The sequence below is a fragment of the Suncus etruscus genome, chromosome X (genome assembly GCF_024139225.1).
Source record: "Suncus etruscus isolate mSunEtr1 chromosome X, mSunEtr1.pri.cur, whole genome shotgun sequence".
NCBI lineage: Eukaryota > Metazoa > Chordata > Mammalia > Eulipotyphla > Soricidae > Suncus > Suncus etruscus.
This window is the reverse complement of record NC_064868.1, coordinates 100855225-100877579: the sequence shown is the minus strand read 5'-3', so window position 1 is coordinate 100877579 and position 22355 is coordinate 100855225. Positions and strand designations below refer to the sequence as shown.

At 40.0% G+C, this 22355-nt stretch overlaps 1 protein-coding gene across 2 annotated transcripts in view; it reads right to left on the bottom strand.

Moving 5' to 3' along the window:
- Window positions 1-8789: 8789 nt before the first annotated feature.
- Window positions 8790-22355, bottom strand: part of HS6ST2 (heparan sulfate 6-O-sulfotransferase 2) — a 355745-nt gene continuing 342179 nt past the window's right edge. For both annotated transcript variants that reach the window (XM_049766665.1, XM_049766664.1), the window contains one exon: window positions 8790-11897. In XM_049766665.1, the coding sequence (XP_049622622.1) occupies window positions 11006-11897 (892 nt within the window). In that variant the 3' untranslated portion in view covers window positions 8790-11005. The remainder of the gene's footprint in view (window positions 11898-22355) is intronic.

The window sequence follows — 22355 nt, the reverse complement described above, 5'->3', positions numbered from 1 at the left end:
TCAGCAGGTAAGGAGCTTGCCTGGCAAAGGGCTAATCTGGATTCACTCACCGACACCCCATTTGGTCCTGGAGCCCACCAGGAGTGATCCCTGAGCACAGCTCCAGGAGTATGCCCTGAACAGTGTTGGGAGTGCCTCACAAAATAGGGGGAAATAATGTAAAACACCAAGAAAAACAGTGTAGATATTCTACACAAATTTAATGAATAAAATATTATTACAAATAAATGGTTTCATTGATCCACATGATGACTATATTGATCCAATAAAATTGCAAAGCACCAGAATTCAATTTGAAAATGTCTTTCAGGTTTGTAATCATGTTATCATTGCCACCAATCTATGGCGTAAGTGCTATTATAATTGTTTTGCATTTTAAAAATGCAAAGAGTTCTGCTCAAAAGATGAAGTCATTTACCCTAGGTGACATAGCTAATAAGAGAGAGGTAAGGCCAGGAGTATGAACCCAGGGAACATGACATTCATAGTTGTTCACGTGATAAGGGTGATAAGCAATAAAGTGGAAGTATGGAAAAGCTTTCATTAGAACACGAGGGCAATACTATGCCCACAAAACTTAGAAAGTCTTGAGATGAGATCTCATCTTGACTCCTCATTTCCTGTGTGACCTTAAGCATGTCACTGCCTTCTCTGGGCTTCCAAGTGAACCTGCAATATGAGCGCAAGGGCTCATATTGGGCAAGGATGTGGCTCAGGGATAAAGCACAAACCCTGTGTGCATGTGTCCTGGGGTTTAATCCCCAACACTGTAAACAAATGATTAAATAAGTAAATATAAAGGAGGGACTATTGAGGAAAGGAAGTGAAAATGCGATATGGGTTTGACAGATGGTCTTGTATCTGGAAAAGTCTTCTCCAGCTCTCACATGATATCAAAATCATTTTTGCTGCTCCAGATTCTTATTCTCCCCCAAGTGTGGAGATCACATATAGTCGCTTCAACTTAGAGAAGTATGGTGCGTAGAGAGATTGTATTCAGAGTGATCATCTCATATAAGAAATAGAACATTTGAAATATGGACGGTTCTAGCCACCAAAATAATTTTATTGGACATTTTTATTGAAACAAATTCCTGAATGTTTCAGAAGTGAACCAGGAATTACTTTGTGGAAAACCAAACCTAGAATTTTGCAAGGCTCTCTGTTTCCATTCATGACACTCAGGAGAATATTAATAGACCTGGGAAAACTGAGTTCCAGAGTCAAGGAATCTCAGGTTGCCACTCCAAGGACCAAAGGCCTCCTAGACAATTGTCTTCCAAGTTGAAGTCAATTGGATATCACTGAATCCCAGGACAATTGCTGACAGGGGGAACCCAAAGAATCCAGAAGGCAGACTGTTGGGATGTGAGTATTTCTGATTGAACAGAAATTTCAGGGATTATAAATAATTCCTTAGCTTGTCTCTATCAGTAACTCATGACCTCTTTTCTGTTCTCAATTGAAGTGCGGAAGGAAGCTTCTGTTATGGAAGAAAACTCCTATTGGGGAGTTAGTTCTTTTATAAGAACAAAGAGAGGAGCCTGGTCATGATCCAAACCTCCCAGTTCCTAATTCTTTAGACTGTGATATGCTACTCAGACCCTCCATTGGCTTCTCTATATAATGAATGGGACCTGATAAGGGCAAACTATCTTTGTTTTCTTTAGAAAAATGAGATAAAGTTTCTTTGAGAAACAAGTCACATAGAAAAACATTTACAGATAATGTATGGAGATGAGTTAAAACTATTAAATACTGGGCCAGAGAGGCAGTATGAGAGTAAGGCATTTTATTTGCACATAGCTGATCTTGATATGACCACCTGCACTGCAAATCTTTGAGTATAGTGGGTATGACTCAACACTCCCCCCCAAAAAAACCCAGAAAAATATTACAGATTGTAAGAAAAATAAATGAAACTATAGATTAAGAAAGATTGGCCAAGAGTTGATGATAGCTGAAGCTGAGCAATAGGGAAATGAGGGCTCATTATGCTCTTCTCTCAATATTTTTGCAGAGGTTTGAATCTTCCTATAATAAAGTGTTTTAAATAATGAATAAAGTGAAAATCGTGAGCTCCGGAGTTCCAACTAGACTCTATTGGGTTCTTGCTTCTAATTCTGAAGCATTGGGCTAGTTAATTAAGCTCTCCGGAGTCTTGCCTACTCCTCTGTAAAATGTGGGAAGTAATTCTTCGTGTCTCACGAAGTGGTTGTAAAGATAAAATGAGGTTATGTATATGAAGGAATTAGTACAGTGTCTGAGATCTCATACAATTTCCCAAAAGTGTTAGCAGCTGTTGTTGGCATTGTGGCTATTTATTATTATTATTATTATTATTATTATTATTATTGCTATTCTGTGAATTGTCAAGAGGAAGACTTGGCGTGCAGTAGATAGGCAGTCAGTAGTATTGATCATCATCATAATTATCACCAACATCTTCATGAGCTGAATTCATCACACATGGTCAGAATGTATTGTCAACCTGGCCTTTCAATTGAGCAAGGTTACTTATTAGTTTTGCAAGCAGGGATGTCTCCTGGCTGGATAAGATTGTTTTTCCCTTAGTGGAGTAGGGGGATGCTCTAACTAGCTCCAGCTGCTCCACTTCAGAAATTTCCAGCCCAGCTAGGACAAAATAAATAGTCTCAAGTTCAACTGTCAAAATGTTCCTCTATAGAGCTTCTGAGCAGGAGACAGTCGGAGATTAAAGAAGGCAGGCAGCTCTTCCAAATGAGTCTTAATTTATGGGGGTTTTATTTATGAGAACTTAAAGCAGGGCTCTTGACCTTGGGAAAGGGATGCAGCTGGGAAATACTCTTTTTTCAAGTAGGGGTCACAGCCAGTGATTTCAGGAGATCTCTGACCAGGCTTAGCCTAGTTCAGAGTTTCTAGAGTGTCTCCTAAGCAGTGAGAGGATATGGGTGGAATTATGCCATTCTGGGGGCCAAACTCAGGGCAAGTGTTACACATGTTCCCTACAATATGAACCATAGCTTTAACCCCAGAAATCTTTTTTTTATGTAAATCATGTTCTGAACTGTCCTTGCAGTTTCCTTAGGCATTATTAAGCCTAACTCATAAGCAAGTGCTTGATACCTGTTTGCCAAATGAATGATCTGGAACTGAGAAATCAAATGACAGTAAGTTAGGTGGGAGAACAAGTCAGAGTTCATGTACATAAATATTCTGGATGGTCTTGCTTCGTAAGGCAAGAGTTGGCTTAATCACCTGAGATGGTGAAGCATTGTGACCAAAGAGCTGAGAACCAAGAAGGAGAGTAGAGATTCCCAATGGCCCTCTGGAAGTCCCAGAGCATTCCTCTACTAAACTATGTCTCTCTGGGATTGACTTCCTCTGCTGCAAAAAACCCCACTCAGGATTGGAAACACTCACCTGCTCCACTTGTTTGCTTTAATTGCTTGCTATTTGTTTTTGACCCAAGGCTTATTAGAGTTCATTAAAATTCGATTAAAATGGTAGACAAGCTATCTACAATTTAGATAGAGCCTGTTTAAATCCATCAAAACCTCCTAATCAAATTCATTTTGGAAAGTCCTATGCCTGGGACGAGAAGTAGAGACTTTAGCCTAAAGCTAAGAGTCAGGTTCGATTTGGGTGGTCTTCAAGGCCAAGAAGGGGTCAGATTATAAACAATATGGAGATTCCTCTAAAAACTGGAAATCAAGCTCCCATACAACCCAGCTATACCACTCCTAGGAATATACCCTAGGAACATAAAAATACAATACAGAAATCCCTTCCTTACACCTATATTCATTGCAGCACTATTTACCATAGCAAGACTCTGGAAACAGCCAAGATACCCTTCAACAGATGAATGGCTAAAAAAACTGTGGTACATATACATGATGGAATATTATGCAGCTGTCAGGAGAGATGAAGTCATGAAATTTTCCTATACATGGATGTACATGGAATCTATTATGCTGAGTGAAATAAGTCAGAGAGAGAGAAAGACACAGAATGGTCTCACTCATCTATGGGTTTTAAGAAAAATGAGACATTCTTGCAATAATAACTTTCAGACACAAAAGAAAAAAGAGCTGTAAGTTACAGCTCACTTCATGAAGCTCACCACAAACAGGGATGAGTTTAGTTAGAGAAATAACTACGTTTTGAACTATCCTAATAATGAGAATGTACGAGGGAAATAGAAAGCCTGTCTAGAGTACAGGCGGGGGTTGGGTGGGGAGGAGGGAGATTTGGGACATTGGTGATGGGAATGTTGCACTGTGATGGGTGGTGTTCTTTACATGACTGAAACCCAAACACAATCATGTATGTAATAAAGTTGTTTAAATAAAAAAAGGAAGGGGTCAGATTATGGAGAACACCGTGCCATTAGCTATGGGTGTGGACTTCAATTTCTTGACAGCATATAAATGGCAGCACTTCCTGAAGAGAGCAGTACAATGATCAAACCTATGAATCGTGGTCTCTCCATCTTATGTGACTATCATAGAAAAATCTTTGAAAAATCTCACCAAGAAGACAGATCCTCTAATTTTCATCTGGGATTTTGATTCAGATACTTTGCCAAGGGGTACAGGAAAGCTGCAACATTTTGTTGTTCATTCAGGCCACACACCAAACAATGGCCCGCTCAGTGTTTAGAGGGTGCTCTCAGTGATTCTCAGGGAGCATCGTGACACCAGGGATAAAATCTAGGCATCCTGGCTTACATGTAAAGTATATGTTCAATTTCTTGAGCTCTATCTCTGACTGGAATTTATTCCTTCCTTGTTTCCTTTTTTCCTTCCTTCTTTCTTTCCTTTTTTTTTGGTTACACCCTGTGGTGCTTAGGGGTTTCTCTTGGCTCTGCACTCAGGAATTACTTCTGGAAGTGCTCAGGGGAACATATGGAATGCTGGTCAGGCTAGTCAGCCATGTGCAAGGCAAGCGTGCTACCCACTGTACTATGGCTCTGGCCTTGGCCTGAATTTAGTTAAAGAAATACACCAGAGGAGGACAGAGATAGAATAAGGGCTAAGGTATCCTCATACTCTCTCCAGTTTATTAAGTACAGTAGCTAATTTCCCTGCCTAATTGAGACCCAACTTTAGTGCACTTATACATGTATGAGTCACCTTCAACCACCGTCATTCTCCACCTACCTCTCTACACAACATTGCCAGGTAGGGTAATGGGCCTATATACAATGTCCTCCATCCGTCTAGTCATCCACCCATTTATCCATCTATCCATGCATATCTATACATACATACATACATACATACATATCTGTTTGCTCATTCCTCCCATCTGGAGGAGGCGAAGGAGGAGGAGGAGCAGGAGAAGGAGGAGGAGGAGGAGGAAGAAAAAGAAGAAGGAGGAGGAGGAGGAGGAGGAGGCGGAGGAGAAGAAGGCGGAGGAGAAGAAGGAGGAGTAGGAGGAGTAGGAGGAGGAGGACGAAACAACAACAACAACAGAAGCAGCAGCAGCATCTACAACAAGAAAGTCACGATTCATAGAGGCAGATGGGGGAGAACAGGAGGACAATTGGGGATATTGGTGGCTGGAAATGTGCACTGGTGAAGGGTATTGGACACTTCTCTATGATGAAATTCAATCATGAACAACTTTTTAATTGTGTAACTCATTGTAATTTTATTAAATAATGTATTTATTAAAGGTAAAAATAAAGTTAACAAAAGTAAAGTTGGTTAGGACTGGCTGCAGCTGGCTGGTTCAGTCCTATCAATTTATGGAATAGTGTTGTCTTTTAAGACTCGACTGTTTTTTCTTTCCAGGCCCTCAGTCACAGGAAATCCAGCAGGGCATTTTGAAGTTGCAAAAACTGTTAAAGTTTTCTTAGATCCAGTTAGGCATCATTAAATCTTAGTGAGATTAGGGAAGTCACAAGATTTAGCCAGGCATAATGAGAATAGAATTTACACAACTTAATGAGATTTGATGAGGATTATTGAACCTTATCCAGCCCTTAAGGCAACAAGACCAAACTTTACAATTCAAATTAGGATGAAAGCAAACTATTCTTTCTCTCTTTGCTATTTTTTTTACATTGAAGTAAGCTACCTGAATTTACAAGTTCTGTGTTTTCCCTTCTCTGAGGACCCTTGTGACTGCTAACCTGATAAATTAGTATGTGCTAATTTTTAATGGTTTACCCCTTACCTCCTGGATGGCTTATATGTATTTCAATAAGATCTTCAGGACATGTTGCTTTCACCTAGAAGGTGGGAATGTGGGGATTCTAGGCATCAACATAGGCCTTTGAGCAATGATGCTCAATTTCCAGGGCTCTCAGCTGAAAGGGTATGTGGGTGAATGAATGGGTGAGTGGAGGAAAAGACAAACACACACACACACATATATATATATGAATATATATATATATATATATGAATGTATAAATGTATGCATGCATGGGTGGATGGATGGATAGATGGATGGATGGATGAGTGGGTGCGTGACTGAATGGACGGAGGACATTGTATATAGGCCCATTACCCTGCCTGGCAATGTTGGGTACAGAGGTGGGTGGAGAATGAAGGAGGTTGAAGCTGACTCATACATGTATAATTGTCTAAAGTTGGGTCCCAATTAGGCAGAGAAATAAGCTACTGTACTTAATAAACTGTGAAGAGTATCAGTGACTCACTTGGCATTTGGTTCTTTCAGAGTATTTCTGTCACTGGCTACCTTCAAAACTCTGAAGTCAACCTTGGGCTATGTCTTTAAATATTTGATAATGTAATGTCTACAACATTTTATTTTTAGAAATAGAAATACTTGAAAAATTCGTCACAAAAACAAAGAATGATCTCACTCATCAGTGGTATATAGATGTTGATGGGAAAATTGTAATGTAATATGTAATGTAGTGTAATATGTAATATGTAATGTATTTTAATGTAATAAAGGGGGGCATCTAGGTCACCCTTTACCCCAGAGTATAGGAGGAGGAGAGAAAGAAAGAAATCAAGTAAGTGAAGGAAGATAAGAAAAGTATGCAATGAGAGAACAGGAGTCAGGGGGCTCTATTATATGAGTATTGTGAGAAGGTATATAGCAGATTCAACAACACTGAAAACATGAGATCTAAACTACAACCACTCAGTTTTGAAATGTGCCTGTCAAGGTTGAAGGTGGCAGTGTTGGGGCTGCAAGGAGCATGGTAATTCTGGTGAATGAAAGTTGACACTGGTGATGGGAATTGGTTTTGGAATACTACATGCCCAATATTCATTTATCAATAACTTTGTATATCATGGCTCTTCAATCAAAATAAGTGAAAAATATTAAACACAATAGGGTGGCAACTATTTTTGCTTGGTTTTTGTCTGACTTTCAATTCTTGATTTCAGAGCCAGTTTTAAATGGATGCTGTGGGCATTTACCACTATCTAGCTTTCATAATAATAACAAATATATGGAGCTTATTTTGTGCAAAGCAGTGGTATGTGTGCAATACCCAACAAATGCCTACTTAAATAATCAGAACTACCCTCTGATATTGGAGGTCATATATTCTCCATTTATAGATGAGGAGACTCAAGGCATGGAGGAATGAGTGACTTCCTCATGTTCCCAAACTCCCTGAGCTAAGATTCAAATTCAGGTAGTATGGATTAAGAATAACCATTTGGATATTTAATTGGAGGCCATATCTGGTGATGCTCAGAACGTACTCCCACCTCTTTGTTCAGGGATCACTTCTGGTGGTGCTTAGGGTCCATATGGAATGCCAAGAATAAAACTTGAATTGCTGGCATGCAAGTCAAGTGCCCTGACTACTGTATCATCTCTCCAGCCCCAAAGTCACCATTTTTTTCTAAATCATCAGCAATGATTTTTTCTGGGGAATTACTGTAAACTATCCACTATTCCACTTTTTGAATAACAACCATGGCACAGTATTTGAATTTTATTTTTTGAAAAAAGAAACTGAGTATAACAATAAGAGTTTTGTTTTTGTTATTGTGTCTGTGTGAGAGAGAGGTAATAAGGAGGATGAATGTGAAACGAGAGACAGAGATAAGGAGAGATCTCTGAAAGTAATTAAAACAGAAGATGTAAATGAATTCACATAACCTTGGCAGTTATATGGGGAATAAAAAAAGTTTTTTAAGCTATTTTTATTCTTTTTTTTTTTGGTCACACCTGGCAGCACTCAGGGGTTCCTCCTGGCTCTACGCTCAGAAATCGCTCCTGGCAGGCTCAGGGGACCATATGGGATGCTGGGATTCGAACCACCATCCTTCTGCATGCAAGGCAAATGCCCTACCTCTATGTATCTCTCCAGCTCCTATTTTTATTTTTTTTTATATATAAGTGTGTGGTCACATCCTGCAGACATCAGGACCTACTCTTAGGTCTGTGCTCAGGGATCACTCCTGGTGGGACTTGAGGATCACCCCTAGACCTCAGTCAGGCTCACAGACTGATCTTGGACTTTCAGCCCCCAGAATGTTCAGAGTAAAATGTTTCTGTGGTTGAGGAGCTACCTAAATTATGGAATTTTGTTCTAGCAGTCAAAACCGACAGATACCCCTGGAAATGGTTGTCTTTTATTTACAACTTTGTTTTAGTTTATAAAAAACACACACTAGCATGGCTTCTAAAGGAAACTTCCCATAGTGAAGTCCATTTTTTGGTGGAAGATTGCAATAGGGCATTTTATTTCCATATGTGGTAGCCAAGAAGGAAAAAGGAAACTCCTGAGAAAAGCAAGTTGGTCTGTAATGTCATAATGCCTAGTTGCTGCAAATCTTAAAATCATGAAATTACTCGAAGACTGTAATTTAAACTTTATTTCATAGCTATCATTAAATTACACAAAATCAGTGAATGGTTTGTAAAGCTACACCATTGAACAGATGTTTACAGTTGAAATCATGGGATTCACATGTTGATGACAAAATGCATATTTATAACATCCCCTATATACAGTAATCAGTATTGACAGAGAAAATGCACTTAATCTCTGCAAACCATGCACACCACAGCAATAATACAAAATGCTTTTCTGGGAAAAACTTTTCCACTGGTTCAGGTTTTGTCCTGCTTTCCAACAGTACCTATCAGTTTTAAGAGCAAACATTATCAATTCAAACTAAACAAAACTGAAATACCACAGTGAACTACAGAATATTTATTTTAAAAACACAATGTACACAAAATAGTCTCACTCTAAAATACTTCATTTTCAAGGTGTGTTTGATTTTATTTTGGCTTCACTTTTGTTCTCTTCTTATTCCCAGGACTGCATCACTATCAGACAAAACAGAATTTAGATAAACTGATACAGGCACAGAGTCAAGAAAAGTGATTTTTTATAACTCACTACTCAGATTCACGTCCAGTTTGTGGGCATATTATTACAGATGGAGCTAGATCATGCAAATGAGTAAACTGTATAAGATGTGACTTTCTCATCACACTTCTAAGCATGTCATCTCTGAACACATAAATGCTATTTCCAGTCAAGTTTTTTGAAAGATAGTCAGGGGAGATTAGTGTAAGTCCGTAAAAATTTATAGCAAAACCCACAAAGTGGAAACCACTCAGAATCATGACACTTGATAGTACAGTGGTTTACATACTTCCTTTTTATACCCTGCTCATTTCATAACTAACCGATATCCTAAAAGTCTTACTCTCCTAAATCACTTTCTTAAACACATAGGCTCCAGATGTTTTGTCTCACTGCAGAACACTCTCTTGTTCTTTCTTAAAACAAAACCTGTAGAGAGTTAACCCAAAGTATTGAGGTACAGTTTTTGGTGTTTCTGAATAACTATGGCTATTCTAATTACTCCTCTACCATTTTTCTCTTGCAATTTTCTACAATCTGTCAACAGAACAAATGGGCTAGATATAGCCGGCCTAACTAGAATCATTATGATAAAAATATACAAAAAGTAAATAAGAGTTCACATTCAGATTCAATTCTATCGGACCAAGAATACTTTAGCAATATTTTAGACACATTATTCTGTTCAACAGCTTCTTGATCATGACCTCACTACACAAACATTGATAAGACAATTCTATAGAAAGTCCTGACTTGCATCCAGGATTATATATCACAATAATTTCAAGAACACACCATTTAGATGATGAAGAAAGATTCTATAAATGGGTTAGTTTGGAATGAGCACAACTCAGAGAAGCCATAAAGTGAAGAAAAGCAGCGCCAAAAGATTCCAAAATTGTTGAAATTACAGTGCCCAGAAAGAGTCTGTAAATTGGATCTTCACATTGGTTTCTTATTTGGAAAAAAGTGTATTGTTTAACATGAGCTACACCCTGTTTCAAACCTTTAAACTGTAGAAGGTAGAAAAAAGTTCAAAATTGTAAGCATCTCTTAAATAACAAGATTTGGGTTCTGTTTTACTTGAAAAGCCAATATTTTTACATACAACTATCTATGTTGGGAAGAGAAAACTTTTAATTTCTACCATAGGGAAAATATGTACCATCAACTGTTCTTCCCTTTAGATAGATTTCTGTTTTAAAATCAAAGAAAATAAAAGTTTTCATGTTTACTTTTAGCTTTTTTATATTTAGACTCAAGCTTACCCCTGGAAAAATTGTTTGCTTCAAAGTCTGGGTTTTAACTGTGTCTCATGAATAATTTAAAGTCCATTTCTTAGTTAAGTTAGATGGTCACATTTTATGATTTCATTTGGTCTCTATGACTAATTTTTTTCAGGACTTCTTAAACTATCTAAACAGCAATATCTGGTGAGTCTGGTTTGGCTTTTGGATTTTATAAATAGTCCAACAAACCCAAAACTAAAAGACAATTTCATTATATATTGAAATTTGTTTTACCCACGCACAGTATAACACTAAAATTGAAAGGCAACTGTAAAGGCAATATCTTAACTTGGTTTTTGAACTTCCAGACTTGAGGGAAGTATGAAGCATTTGGACACACATCTTTTAAGATTTGCCATATTCTTACCGGCGCTTTGGGGAGAACGGTGTGAGAGACCTGGGGATCTATTTAACGCCAGTTCTCTACACTGCCTATGTAGTCATGGGTGCCATTGCTGGGGTCACTCGGCTCTTGGCCTGGGTTCTCTTTCTGTCTTTCCTGGTTCGCCTTCTGGCTAGAATTCTGACTCAAACTCTGAGTTAGATTCTGAATCAGATTCTGAAACAGATTGTGTGTCCCATTTGGATTAGCGTTCGGATTGGGCTTCTGACTTTGATTCTGACTTGGATTCGGGCTCTGGCCCTGCCTCAGGCCGGGAAAGTGGGTCTGAAGGAACCTCCCCTTCAGAAATTTGCGTTGCTCCTGACGCTTCCGCCTAGCTTCCTGATGCTCCTTCTGCCTCATAAACTGATACCTTTGCAGAAAGAGATCCTTGGCATAGCTATACAGCTCCATATCCAGGAAATTCAGTCCCTCAATACGCTTTTGGATTTCCTCACTGATCTCTACGCTAGAGGCCCTAGTTGTATTATATTGAGTAAATGGGGAGATAAAGTTCATGTTGAAGGTTTTCTCAAACAGATACTGAGTCTTCCGCTGAAACTCAGTGAGGCCAAAGAATGCCATGTGCTTTAGATTCGATTTAGCACTTTCCAGGAGGACCTTGTTTCTTTGCTTTTCAGGCATGACAGAGAGATTGTAGCAGCCTACTAAGGTCAGGTCAGACAGCATGCGCACTTGGCGATTGTTGGCTAGATTATAGGGACAGTCCATGAACTCTTTCAGGGGGCAGCCAGACCAGTCATCTCCGGTGTAGCAGCTGGGCAGCTCTTCAGATGTTGGTGGTCTTCCATCACAGACATGCAGGGATGCTTTCCAGGTCGCTCCTCTCTGGACATGCCGCCACTCACTCAAGTAACGGGACACAGGATCACGGAGGATGGTGATGTAGTGGAAATTCCTGTAGACAGAGTATAAAGAACAATGGTCAGGGTTATGTGAGTAACACAAGCAGAGTCAGGGAGTTGCTTAGCTTTGCCATGTTCATTGGCCAGGAAAGGTAAAGGAAAGGAATGATGGCAATCTGGTGGCATCTGCCCTTTGAACTATATTGCAGTCTCTACCTAGAGTCCTACTAGCCCAATCTGATAGATCTTTCCTTCACCCAATTTGCTAGTAATGCACTCAAGTAGGTATGCAAGATTTAAAGCCAGGATCTCAGTGTTGTCATTCTTCACTCCCTCTCCCTCCACCCACTTTGTTCCTCCCTTTCCAACCCAGCACAAAATCCTCCCAATGACCTCGAATGCCTGCGTGCTCAGCAGATAACCATTCTATATCCTACCTCCCACTCCAATGCCTTGTGAAGTGAAGATGTGGCGGAAACAAGTGATTTGTTGAAATGAGATGGAGTTGAGATGTAAACTACACTTGATTTTTTTCTTACTACATATATAAAAGCATTCTTGCAATATAATCAGGATATCATATTTAAGGACAAAACCTGGTTGAATTAGTATCTGATACAATGGTTGTGACTCTGGATGTTGTCATAATATCACAGTTCATATGTTATGGGATAGGAATGTAAAAATAGACACAATAACTCAGAGCCTCCAGAAATAAACATTATGGTGAGTCACCCACTGTAACATGCATGGTAGTTGCCAATAGCATCGATATATATGCAAGCAATTACCTCAGTTACAGCCTTCATTCACGCGACAATATTGCAAAGCACAGGAAAGTTAGCTTCATTGGTTCTTTTTTATTTAGTCACTTATTTGATGTTGTGGGGTCACACTCAGCTCTTCTCAGGCTTACTCCTGGCCTGATGCTTAGGAATCACTCCTTATGGGACTCAGGGACCCATATGAAACGCCAGAAATCTAAATGCAGTTGGCTGCTGCACAAAACAGGCATCTTAACCTTGTACTATTTATCTCTCTATCCCCAATCTTTCTGACGTGACCCTTTATTTACCTACTGAAAGGGCACCTGGAGGTCAGGAAGGGAGAAGGCTTTGCTATACAACTCCTTTTTAAAGTTGCAAACCAATGAAATTCAAATCAAGAATTAGCAAACATTTCATCCACATACCCATATATAGCAGGTGTCAACATACTCACAACCTCTTAGAGGCATCAAAGTCTATGATGTGATCAGGCATACCGCAGGGAGAAGTGACTCTGGGGCTATGCTTGTAATATCAAGTGAGTTTCTCCTAAGGTCTTGTGTTGATGGATAAGTTTATGGGTGGGAAACAACAATAAACTATTAGTGTTTGTTTTCCCAAAGAAAACTCAGGTTATGGCATGTAGCTTTTCTGAAGTGTATTCATTCCCATGTGAGGGAGGACTAGACACTAGACTGACTCAATCTGTTGGCTGATGCTCTCTAAGAAAAAATTATTCCTAAGTCTTGGGTTTTGAGAAACTCAAAGACTCTGGGATTTAACTTCTCTATCTCTACTCTGGACCTGGTTTCCTCTGTCTTTTGTGACCTATTGTGAAGTGGAAAACTTAATGTATTCCTCAAGTCCAAGGTAGCTTTGGTTGAAACACTTTTAATACAGAGTTGCTGTCACTTATTTGTATTTATGATATTGATGTACAAAAATACTGAACCCGCCACCCCCAGCATGCTCATAACACCTCTCCATCATTGTTCTTATATTATTTGTATTTCTCTCAATACTGTTTTCCAGACTGTGGTGCTGTGCTATTCTTCTGTTACTAATATCCTATCCATTCCAGCTTTGTACCTTGAACATTGTATATGGCACAAATTTGAGTCTCAGTAACTCTTTCATTGCTTACTCAGATTTCCTAGTCTAGTGAAGAATGTAGTGACAATGGAAACAGAGAAAGCCACACGATACTCAAGATGATCTTCCAAGAGCCTTGCAAAGCCACAAAAATGTATTGTTAATCTCGATATCACTTCTTACAGAGTAATCATTCATGGAGAATAAGAGAAGCACCTAGGGGTGAGGATCAAAAGGATTCCAAGACCACTTTCATATCTCTCTCTCTCTCTGCTTTACCTAGAACTTGACTTGTTGGTGCCACCAGAAAAGTCTTCTTAGTACAGATTCAGCACCAATTCTTGCTCCCCATTTGCCTTTCTCAACAAAGGTAACTATTGCCATGGATCCCCTCCTTCCACCTCTGACTTTGTTATTCCTTCTTTCATAATTCAGGTCTTATTGAAGCTTTAACCTGGGGCAACAGCTTAGTAGCGATGCATTTGATTATTTGGGGGAGACACATTTGGTGACACATTTGGATTAATCTTTCAACTAGTTTTGCCAGACATGCATTATAATGGGGCCACTGGCAGTGTTAAACCCCCATAATGGAGTCACCTTCATGCTTAGCTGCCAGTCCTGCACTAGTTTATTTTATTGCTTTAATCTTACAGTGACATCTTCTGGTAACTCCTAGAGTGCATCACCACCATGCAATTCTGAGGCTCTACTGAAAGAAACTCTTATCTCATAGAGCAGTGAAATCCCAACCACCCACCAGTATCAGAGACAGAGTCAATGTTTTGATGCCCACATGGAAAGAAAGGAGGCAATACAGAGAGGCACAAAGGCATTTTGAAAGCCTCTCATGTGATGGATGTGTTTCATTTTCTTTGGTGACTCTGAAATTCAAATTCAGGTTATCATGCAATGCTAACTCTACCATGGAGATATGGTCCTGAACTCCAGGACATGTGACCCTTAACTAAAGGTTTCTTGGTGTATATGATGTTATTCCAATGTGGTTATCCTTAGTCTACACACACACACACACAGACACACATACACATCACCTTATAATAACAGTTCCCCTAGAATCAGATGACAATACTTCTGGAATTCAGTGATTCCCAACAGCTTTCTTTTTCTTTTGTTATCTTTTTGGCCACACCCAGCGGTGCTCAGGGGTTACTCCTTGCTTTGTGCTCAGAAATCATTCCTAGCAGGCTCAGAGGACCATATGGGATGCTGGGGATCAAAATTTTTGCAAGGTAAATGCCCAGCCCGCTGTACTATCACTCCAGAATAAACATGCCAGCTGCTACTTGAAAAAAAAATGATCTGATAGGTACAAAGGAAGATGGATGAAAGCATACAATAACAGTAGTGTTCAGTGAACTCTAAATTGCCTTCTGAGCTGGAAGTGAGACAGTAGGTGCAGATAAGAGTGTGGAAGGCTTGTTCCACAAAGGATCCAGGATGCTCTTATTTGACTACTAGAGAAATGTTGGAGATGCCTTGCTATTCTCCATGGCATATAAGTCTGTGAGGACCCAGAAATATGGCAGCACTCTTCAGCAACCTCTGGTAACACAGAGACAGGCCCAAGAATTGCTGCAGGAATTAAAGCAGGGAACTTAGGGAGAGTAGTGTTTATGTTAAGATGTGGAGCAAATACAAGGTATCAGGAAAGCACTTGACATGATTCTCAATCTAGCCTAATGAGAGGGGAAGAGTTTTTGTAGCTTGATTTTGAACAGCAAGGAAGAATTGAGTGAGGCAAAAGAGAGAAATGGAATGTGAGGCAGAAGATGAGCATAAGACAAACTAGTTTGCAGCATCTGAAAGAGCTCGAAGAAAGTCTTCCTGGGCACTATAAAGCACTGGCGGGAATTATAGATGGGCAGAAAGCCAGGAACCTACCTGTAGAAGTTCTCAAATGACATGCCAACATGGTGACACTGGTGTTACAATTTGGATTAATTTGAACACCTTCAACTGTGAGCCACTGGTGGTACACACCGGTGTCAAAACATTAAAAATTTCAAAGTAGAGCTGGAGTGATAGTACAGTGGATAGGGTGCTTGCCTTGCAAGCTGCTGACCTGGGTTCAATACCCGGCACTACATATGCCACCCCCCCATCTGCCAGAAGTGAACCCTGAGCACAGAACTAAAAATAAGCCCTGAGTACTGCAGCATTTGGCCCCCAAACAAACAAATAATAAAAAGAATCAAAACGTATCTGATTTTAAGCCCCTCCCCCCAATCAATTGATTTACTTTAAATTTACAATGTTGTAGTCAGGATTGCTTTTCTAAGGAACATGGAGATCTTCAAAGAACTTTAAGCAGGGGTATGACAATATAAGATAAGCTTTAAAAAGGTGTTTGTGTCTAAGACGTGAAGATGGAATTAGCAAAACTTGGGGAGGGGGGAGTTCCAAAAACAAGACCAAAGCAGGAGACAGACTAGAAAGTATTTAGAAAGCACAATTAACAAGGCTGAGAGTGGGCAGAGAAGTATTCAGCAGCAGAACATAGCACCCCCACACACACCGGGCCTGTGTGAGGTCCTAAGGAATTGCCTAAAACAAACAAACCAACCAACAAAAAAGCCTCAAGACACCCAACAAGACTTTGGTGACAATGTTAATGCCTGGAAACAAAGAAGGAGTGAGGTGTTAAGAGGTTAGGTCTCCGAAGCAGATGTGGGAAGAGCTCTCTGTGGTTGGTAAGACAGAACTTTGGGACATGGAAAAGAGATCCACTGAGCTTCAGCTCCCAGACAATGACTCTCTTATGGCAGACATAAGGCAGTCCACAAAATTGGGTGCTTCAGGGCATATTTAGGCATCAATTTTAAATTCCACCTGTGTGGCTTCTGGACAATTGAAGACACTGTTGAAGTGTCCCTAGGGTTCCCTTCTGCTAAATAAGGTTTTAACTCATCTCTCTATTGCTTCAAATCCCTCACCAGTGTCCTCTTGTTTGTCTCTGAATGCATTGAGAATGATTGGAATATGGCCTGCCGGGATGCTCTGACAAGGAACAAAGTAGGCCCAGTGTCTGTCATGTTACTTCTCCTTGATGCCATTTCTCCCCATGCGGCCTCATGCTACATCCATCTCTTTGGCAGACAGGCCACACTATGGACTCAGAGACAATAAATTCTTTCATTCTTATACACATGCCATTTTGAAACCCAATATACTTTGTCCTGGACTGACAGTTTATTTGTGGTCCTGTTTAATGTCTTCTTCTTAGAGTAAATCTAAGTTTGTCATAACACATCTGGCTTCTGATTATATTCCAGCAATATCTTCATCATATCTGATTCCACTTGGCATTGCCCATATCCAGGCCTTGATCAAAACAGAACAAGATGCAGGTGAGAGCAGGGCTGTGGAAGCTTCTGGAAAGTTTTCTTCAGCCTGACATAAATCTGAAAGGTACTGCTGAAAGAACTCATTTGTTTTTAAACGAGTGAGCCAGGCTCATGGCAAAATCACATTGAACCTCTTTTAGTTAGCAGTAATTGGAGAGAAATAGCTTGTGATTGAAAGCTGCACAAAATTAAGATGATCAAGTAACATTATCTTTAAAGTGGAGTATAACCGACTCCCTCTCAGTTATCTGACTAATTTCATGGCTTGTGTGTGTATGTGTTGTGTGTGTGTGTGTGTGTGTGTTCCCTCTACATAGGGACATTTTTTCTGTACCTTTACAGGCAGATTACAGTGTGATGCTGACCATCCTCCACAGCTCTAGTTCTACTTTTCCCTGTCAATTGATAAGTAATTGTGGAAACAGTAGCCAACACGTCTGTTTTGCTTGCTGCCAAGATCTCACTTTCTCCAGTCCTGCTGATTCCAGTTCCTGTTTTGCTTTTTTCCAGGCATCCCAAGCAGTGCTCAGGGAGCCTGCAGGTTACTTTTGGTGATACTCAACCAAACAGGCCAGGCAGTTCAATGTACTGTTCTAAGATATGGAACTACTTGGGTCCTGGTGGTCTCATCCTGGCAGTGCCCAAGGGCCTGTAGTGTTTGGTAGGTCATGTGGTGCAATGAGTTGAAGTTGGGTCCTAACATATGCAAAGCATGTGTCCCAGACAGTTGACCAAACACCCTGGCTCCAGATTCTAGTTCATAATAGGTCTCGACTACATCCTTTCTCAGTACTGCTTGGAGATAAGACCTTCTTTACTGGATCCTGTGGCAGTGTGCTGAGTCACATTGATGTTTTTGGTCTCATACCTATGCCACACAGCACCATGACAAATATCTACCTTGTTGTTCCCAAGTTAAGGTCTGTCAGTGACTCCCTAATCTATGACATAAAGTCCAAACTCATCATGGAAGATATAGTACAGGGACACAGCCAACCCCAGTTTGATCCCCATCAATATATATGGTCCCTGAGCACACAGCAAGGAGTAAACCCTGAGAACATCCACATGTGGCCAAAAAGAAAAAGACCATAAAGATATAGTACAAGGGTTAACATATTTGTGTCACATTGCCCAACTTGGGTTTAATTTTCAGAACTGAATATGGTCCCACCACCAGGAGTGATATCTGAGCATAGAATCAGGAGTAAGTCCTAAGAACAACTGCATGTAGCCCCCAAACCACCCAAAATAAAAAGAACACAAAAGTTAGAGAATATTTGGCAATAATCCAGAGATTATTTTGATTGGCATAATTAGGAGAGGTGTCTTTAGTGGGTCCAGCATAGGGTTTCCCAAACATCCAACAATGTTGACAAAGAATGATCGGACCCAAACCATCAGAAAGTAAGAAACATTTTTCCATTATTCAAAGCCTCAGGTATGTAAAAGTCATCTGAATTTTCCATATTGGTTACCGGCAATGGCATGTGCATTCTTTTGAATGTCTTCTTCCTGCCCTTTGTAAGTTACCTGGGAAAGACCTTCAAAACTCAATTCAAAGATTGCTTCCTTGCAGCAACTTCATTTACCTTCATGGAATATTTAACTGTCCAGACATTTCTGTGTTCCAAAAGTCTGGGTATTTTCTCATTGCTTTTATCACAATGTGCTGCAATTATCTAATGATTATCTACCTACTCTATTAGCATATAAGCTCTTGGAAGGCAGACATAGAGTGTCCATTCATCAACGAATGCTCTCCAAGGCCTGGTACAATATTTGACATGAAGTAAATGATTTTTTTAAAGAAAAAGGATCATTGAATTAATGTGTATGGGAGAAGCAGCAGAGCTCAGGATGTGTTAATAGGAAAATTCATCTTTTTGTGATAAGGAAAAGCCACTAGATGTCACTATTAAATAACAGATATACAATTTTATACTTGTGATGGAACACTGTATAGGGATCTAACTATGTAAGAAAGCTTATATTTAGTAGTTGTTCCTAAATGCCTGTGCAGTAGTTCAATGTTAAACAAGGATGAGAACTTTAAAAATATTAGAAATAAGCAAAACAGAAACCATGCATACTTTTTTACTTCTAATAGATAATCCTAAAATAAGTACTTATTAGAGCCCTAAGTGATTGAATTCTAAATATGCCAGTACAAAAACAAAACAAAACAAAACAACAAAAAAAACCCCTTCAAGGTGGCAAATCAGTGTGGTCCAATCTTCTCCTTGCTTTAAAAATTGTATTATCTTCCCCACTTCTTGCATTGATTTACCTTGGGTGGGCAATATTATGGAACTTAGGGTTCTGCTTCATACCTCTTAATGTCATTGTCACCAATCCCACCAATTACAGTGTCATCATAGTTTCCTCTTTATTATTACTGCTTCCCAATCTGTCATTTTGGGAACCACTAGTTTCCAAGTCCAGGAATTTTTCTGGACAGTTTGTTTGCTTTAGTTATTCAAACTTTATATAGGAGTGAAACCATCCAAATTCTTTATGGTGGGGAAAGCAAGGCCCTGAGAATGAAAAAGATCTGCTCACAAATTGCATGCTGTCAAGAGCTTAATCAGTCTAAATACAAGTACAATTTGGGGGGCTGACGGTCTGTATTTTCAGAAGCCACTGATGTCTAAATGAATTCAGTTTTCCTCATGCAGGAGAAACAGTGGGCTGCTGAGAGAAGGTACTTTCTTCCACTGAGGGGCTTTGTGCCTAGGATGTAGATATGAACTCCCCAAAGTACAGTGAATCAGATATGATTATGTCCATTTTCTGGTTTCAACAATTGAAACTTTGGGTCAGAGAGATAGGACGGGGATTATAGCATTAGCCATGTATGTGATTAACTTGGATTTTATGCCTACCTCCATATATAGTTCCCCAAACATGACCAGGAGTGAGCCCTGAGTACAGAGTCAGGCGTAAACCTTGACTACCATCAAATGTGAACCCAACCTCCCCACCTAAGAAAAAAATAACTGACACTCCAAGAGATGTGATTCTACCCAGAATTGGGTTGGTAATTAAGTAGGACCACTCAAGCTTGAATCTATTTTTGTCTGAGTCCAGACCCTGTACTTTTCTTATCCTTGTGCTGGGGCGAACCCCCAGGACTTCAGCCTCTGTGAACAATTTTAAAAAATGATGGTTTTCAAGTTGAGGCCCTAGAAGCAACAGCTCCAACATCACTTAAGAAGTTATTTGACATGCATGTTCTTGGAGGATCCTACCAAAAAGGAAATTAAATGGTTGGGTGCAGCAATTTGTATTTTATCAAGCCCTTCAGGGACTCCTGAGGCACATGCATGGAAATACTGTCCTAGCAAGTTTCTTATTTGTTTTGGTTTGGTTTTGAGCACATTGGGTTGTACTTAGCGTTTACTCCTGGTTCTGTGCTCAGGGATCATTTCTGGCAGTGCTCAGGGACCATATAGGGTGCTGTGAATTGAACCCAGGTCAGGGACACATAAAGAAAATATTCTAACCACTATTTATTCTGGCCACAATTAAATATGTCCTAACCACTGTGTTCTCACATTGGCCCAAACTAAAGTCTCTTAGACATTTCAGAGGATAGCCAGTGAGGATAGCTAGTGAGCTCCAAAGAGCAATTCTGAACACCTTGTACTCTTCCAGAAACCTGAAGGACATCTTCTGTGTCCAGGTAAAACTTGACCCTAGCAAACACATATTCACACATTAAACTTCACAAAAAAGTGTGCTGAGGGTTTACTGCTGGCTCTGTGCTCAGGGATCACTCGTGGTGGTGCACAGGGAACCATTTGCAGTACTAGGGACTAGAATAGGCTGCAAGTACTCAAGGCAAAAGCCTTAATCACTCTACAATTTCTCTAGCCCAGCATTTACTTTCTTTTAAGGCCACTAGTTCATGAAAGGCCAAAATGGGTTTTCCTTGCCACTCTTCAAAGGTGAAATAAATAACAAACCCATTTTTAAATGGAAGAAGGCCAACAAAATTGCACAAGTTAAGGTCATAAGAATGATCAATAAAAAGTTAATTTAAGAAAGGAAACAAATTCTTAGCCCAAATCAATAAGAGCAAACATGTTATTATACCTGTAGTTTCGTTTTGTATTTCCTGAGATAGTCAGCTTACTCACACCTTGCTCTTAGAAGCAATGATAAGTTATAGAAAATAAGAATGATGCTTAGTAATCCCATGGAAGCTCTTGATGATATTGAACTTCACACGGAAAGCTTGGCCCTTTGCTTATTAATGATATCTATCCAATGGCCCAGCACCTCCCAGCATGTGTATATGACTTGGTGAAAGCAGAGGATGACTTTCAGATCAAACAATATTAATATATGAACACAGACGAAATACAAGTGGAGTTAATTGAATCAAAGACAAATATGCCTGCCATGGGATTGGATCCCTCCAAGTCCCTTAACTGCTGTCTGAACTGCTCTTCTTGTGACTCATAGTAGCAGCCCCCAAATATAAATTCCTCAAATGCTGTGACCAGCAAGCAGTGACAGCACTTCAGAAAAGAAATGGGGACTAGGGGCCGGAGAGATAGCATGGAGGTAAGGTGTTTGCCTTTCATGCAGGAGGTCATCAGTTCGAATCCCGGCGTCCCATATGGTCCCCCGTGCCTGCCAGGAGCAATTTCTGAGTGTGAAGCCAGGAATAACCCCTGAGCACTGCCGGGTGTGACCCAAAAACCACAAAAAAAAAAGAAATGGGGACTTGAAGAAGGATCATTTTGAAGTGGTTGGGAACTCACTTACAAGTATAGGTGTGGGTATGTTTGTCATGGCAGTATTGGGGCTTCCTAAGCAGGCTTCAACAATGAGAGTGACTTGTCACATTCATATAGAGTAGGTTACCTACAGCAGTGCCCCCCATAATTTTATTTGTTTCATACCATAAGGAATATCTAGATGTTCTGGGTAACATCTCCTTTCCTTTTTCCTTCTTAGATGATACACTAGGTTCAGGATGAGGGTAGGATCGCTGAGACACCTAGGAGAAGTGATTATGGGAAGGCTGCTGAGCTCTGGGCAAGTCAAGACTTTCTGGGTTTGGAAATGAACTGACAGGACTCCTTAGCAGAATCAAATCATGCCAGGGCCAAAGAGAAAGAACAGGGGTTAAGGCACATGCCTTGCATGCAAGTGACCCAAGTTAGATCCATATAGGATTCCCCAAGGTATGATCAAAAGTGATTTGTGAGCCAGAAGTTAAAACCCTGAGCACTACAGTTCATGGTCCAAAACCAACAAAGAAAAAAATAGA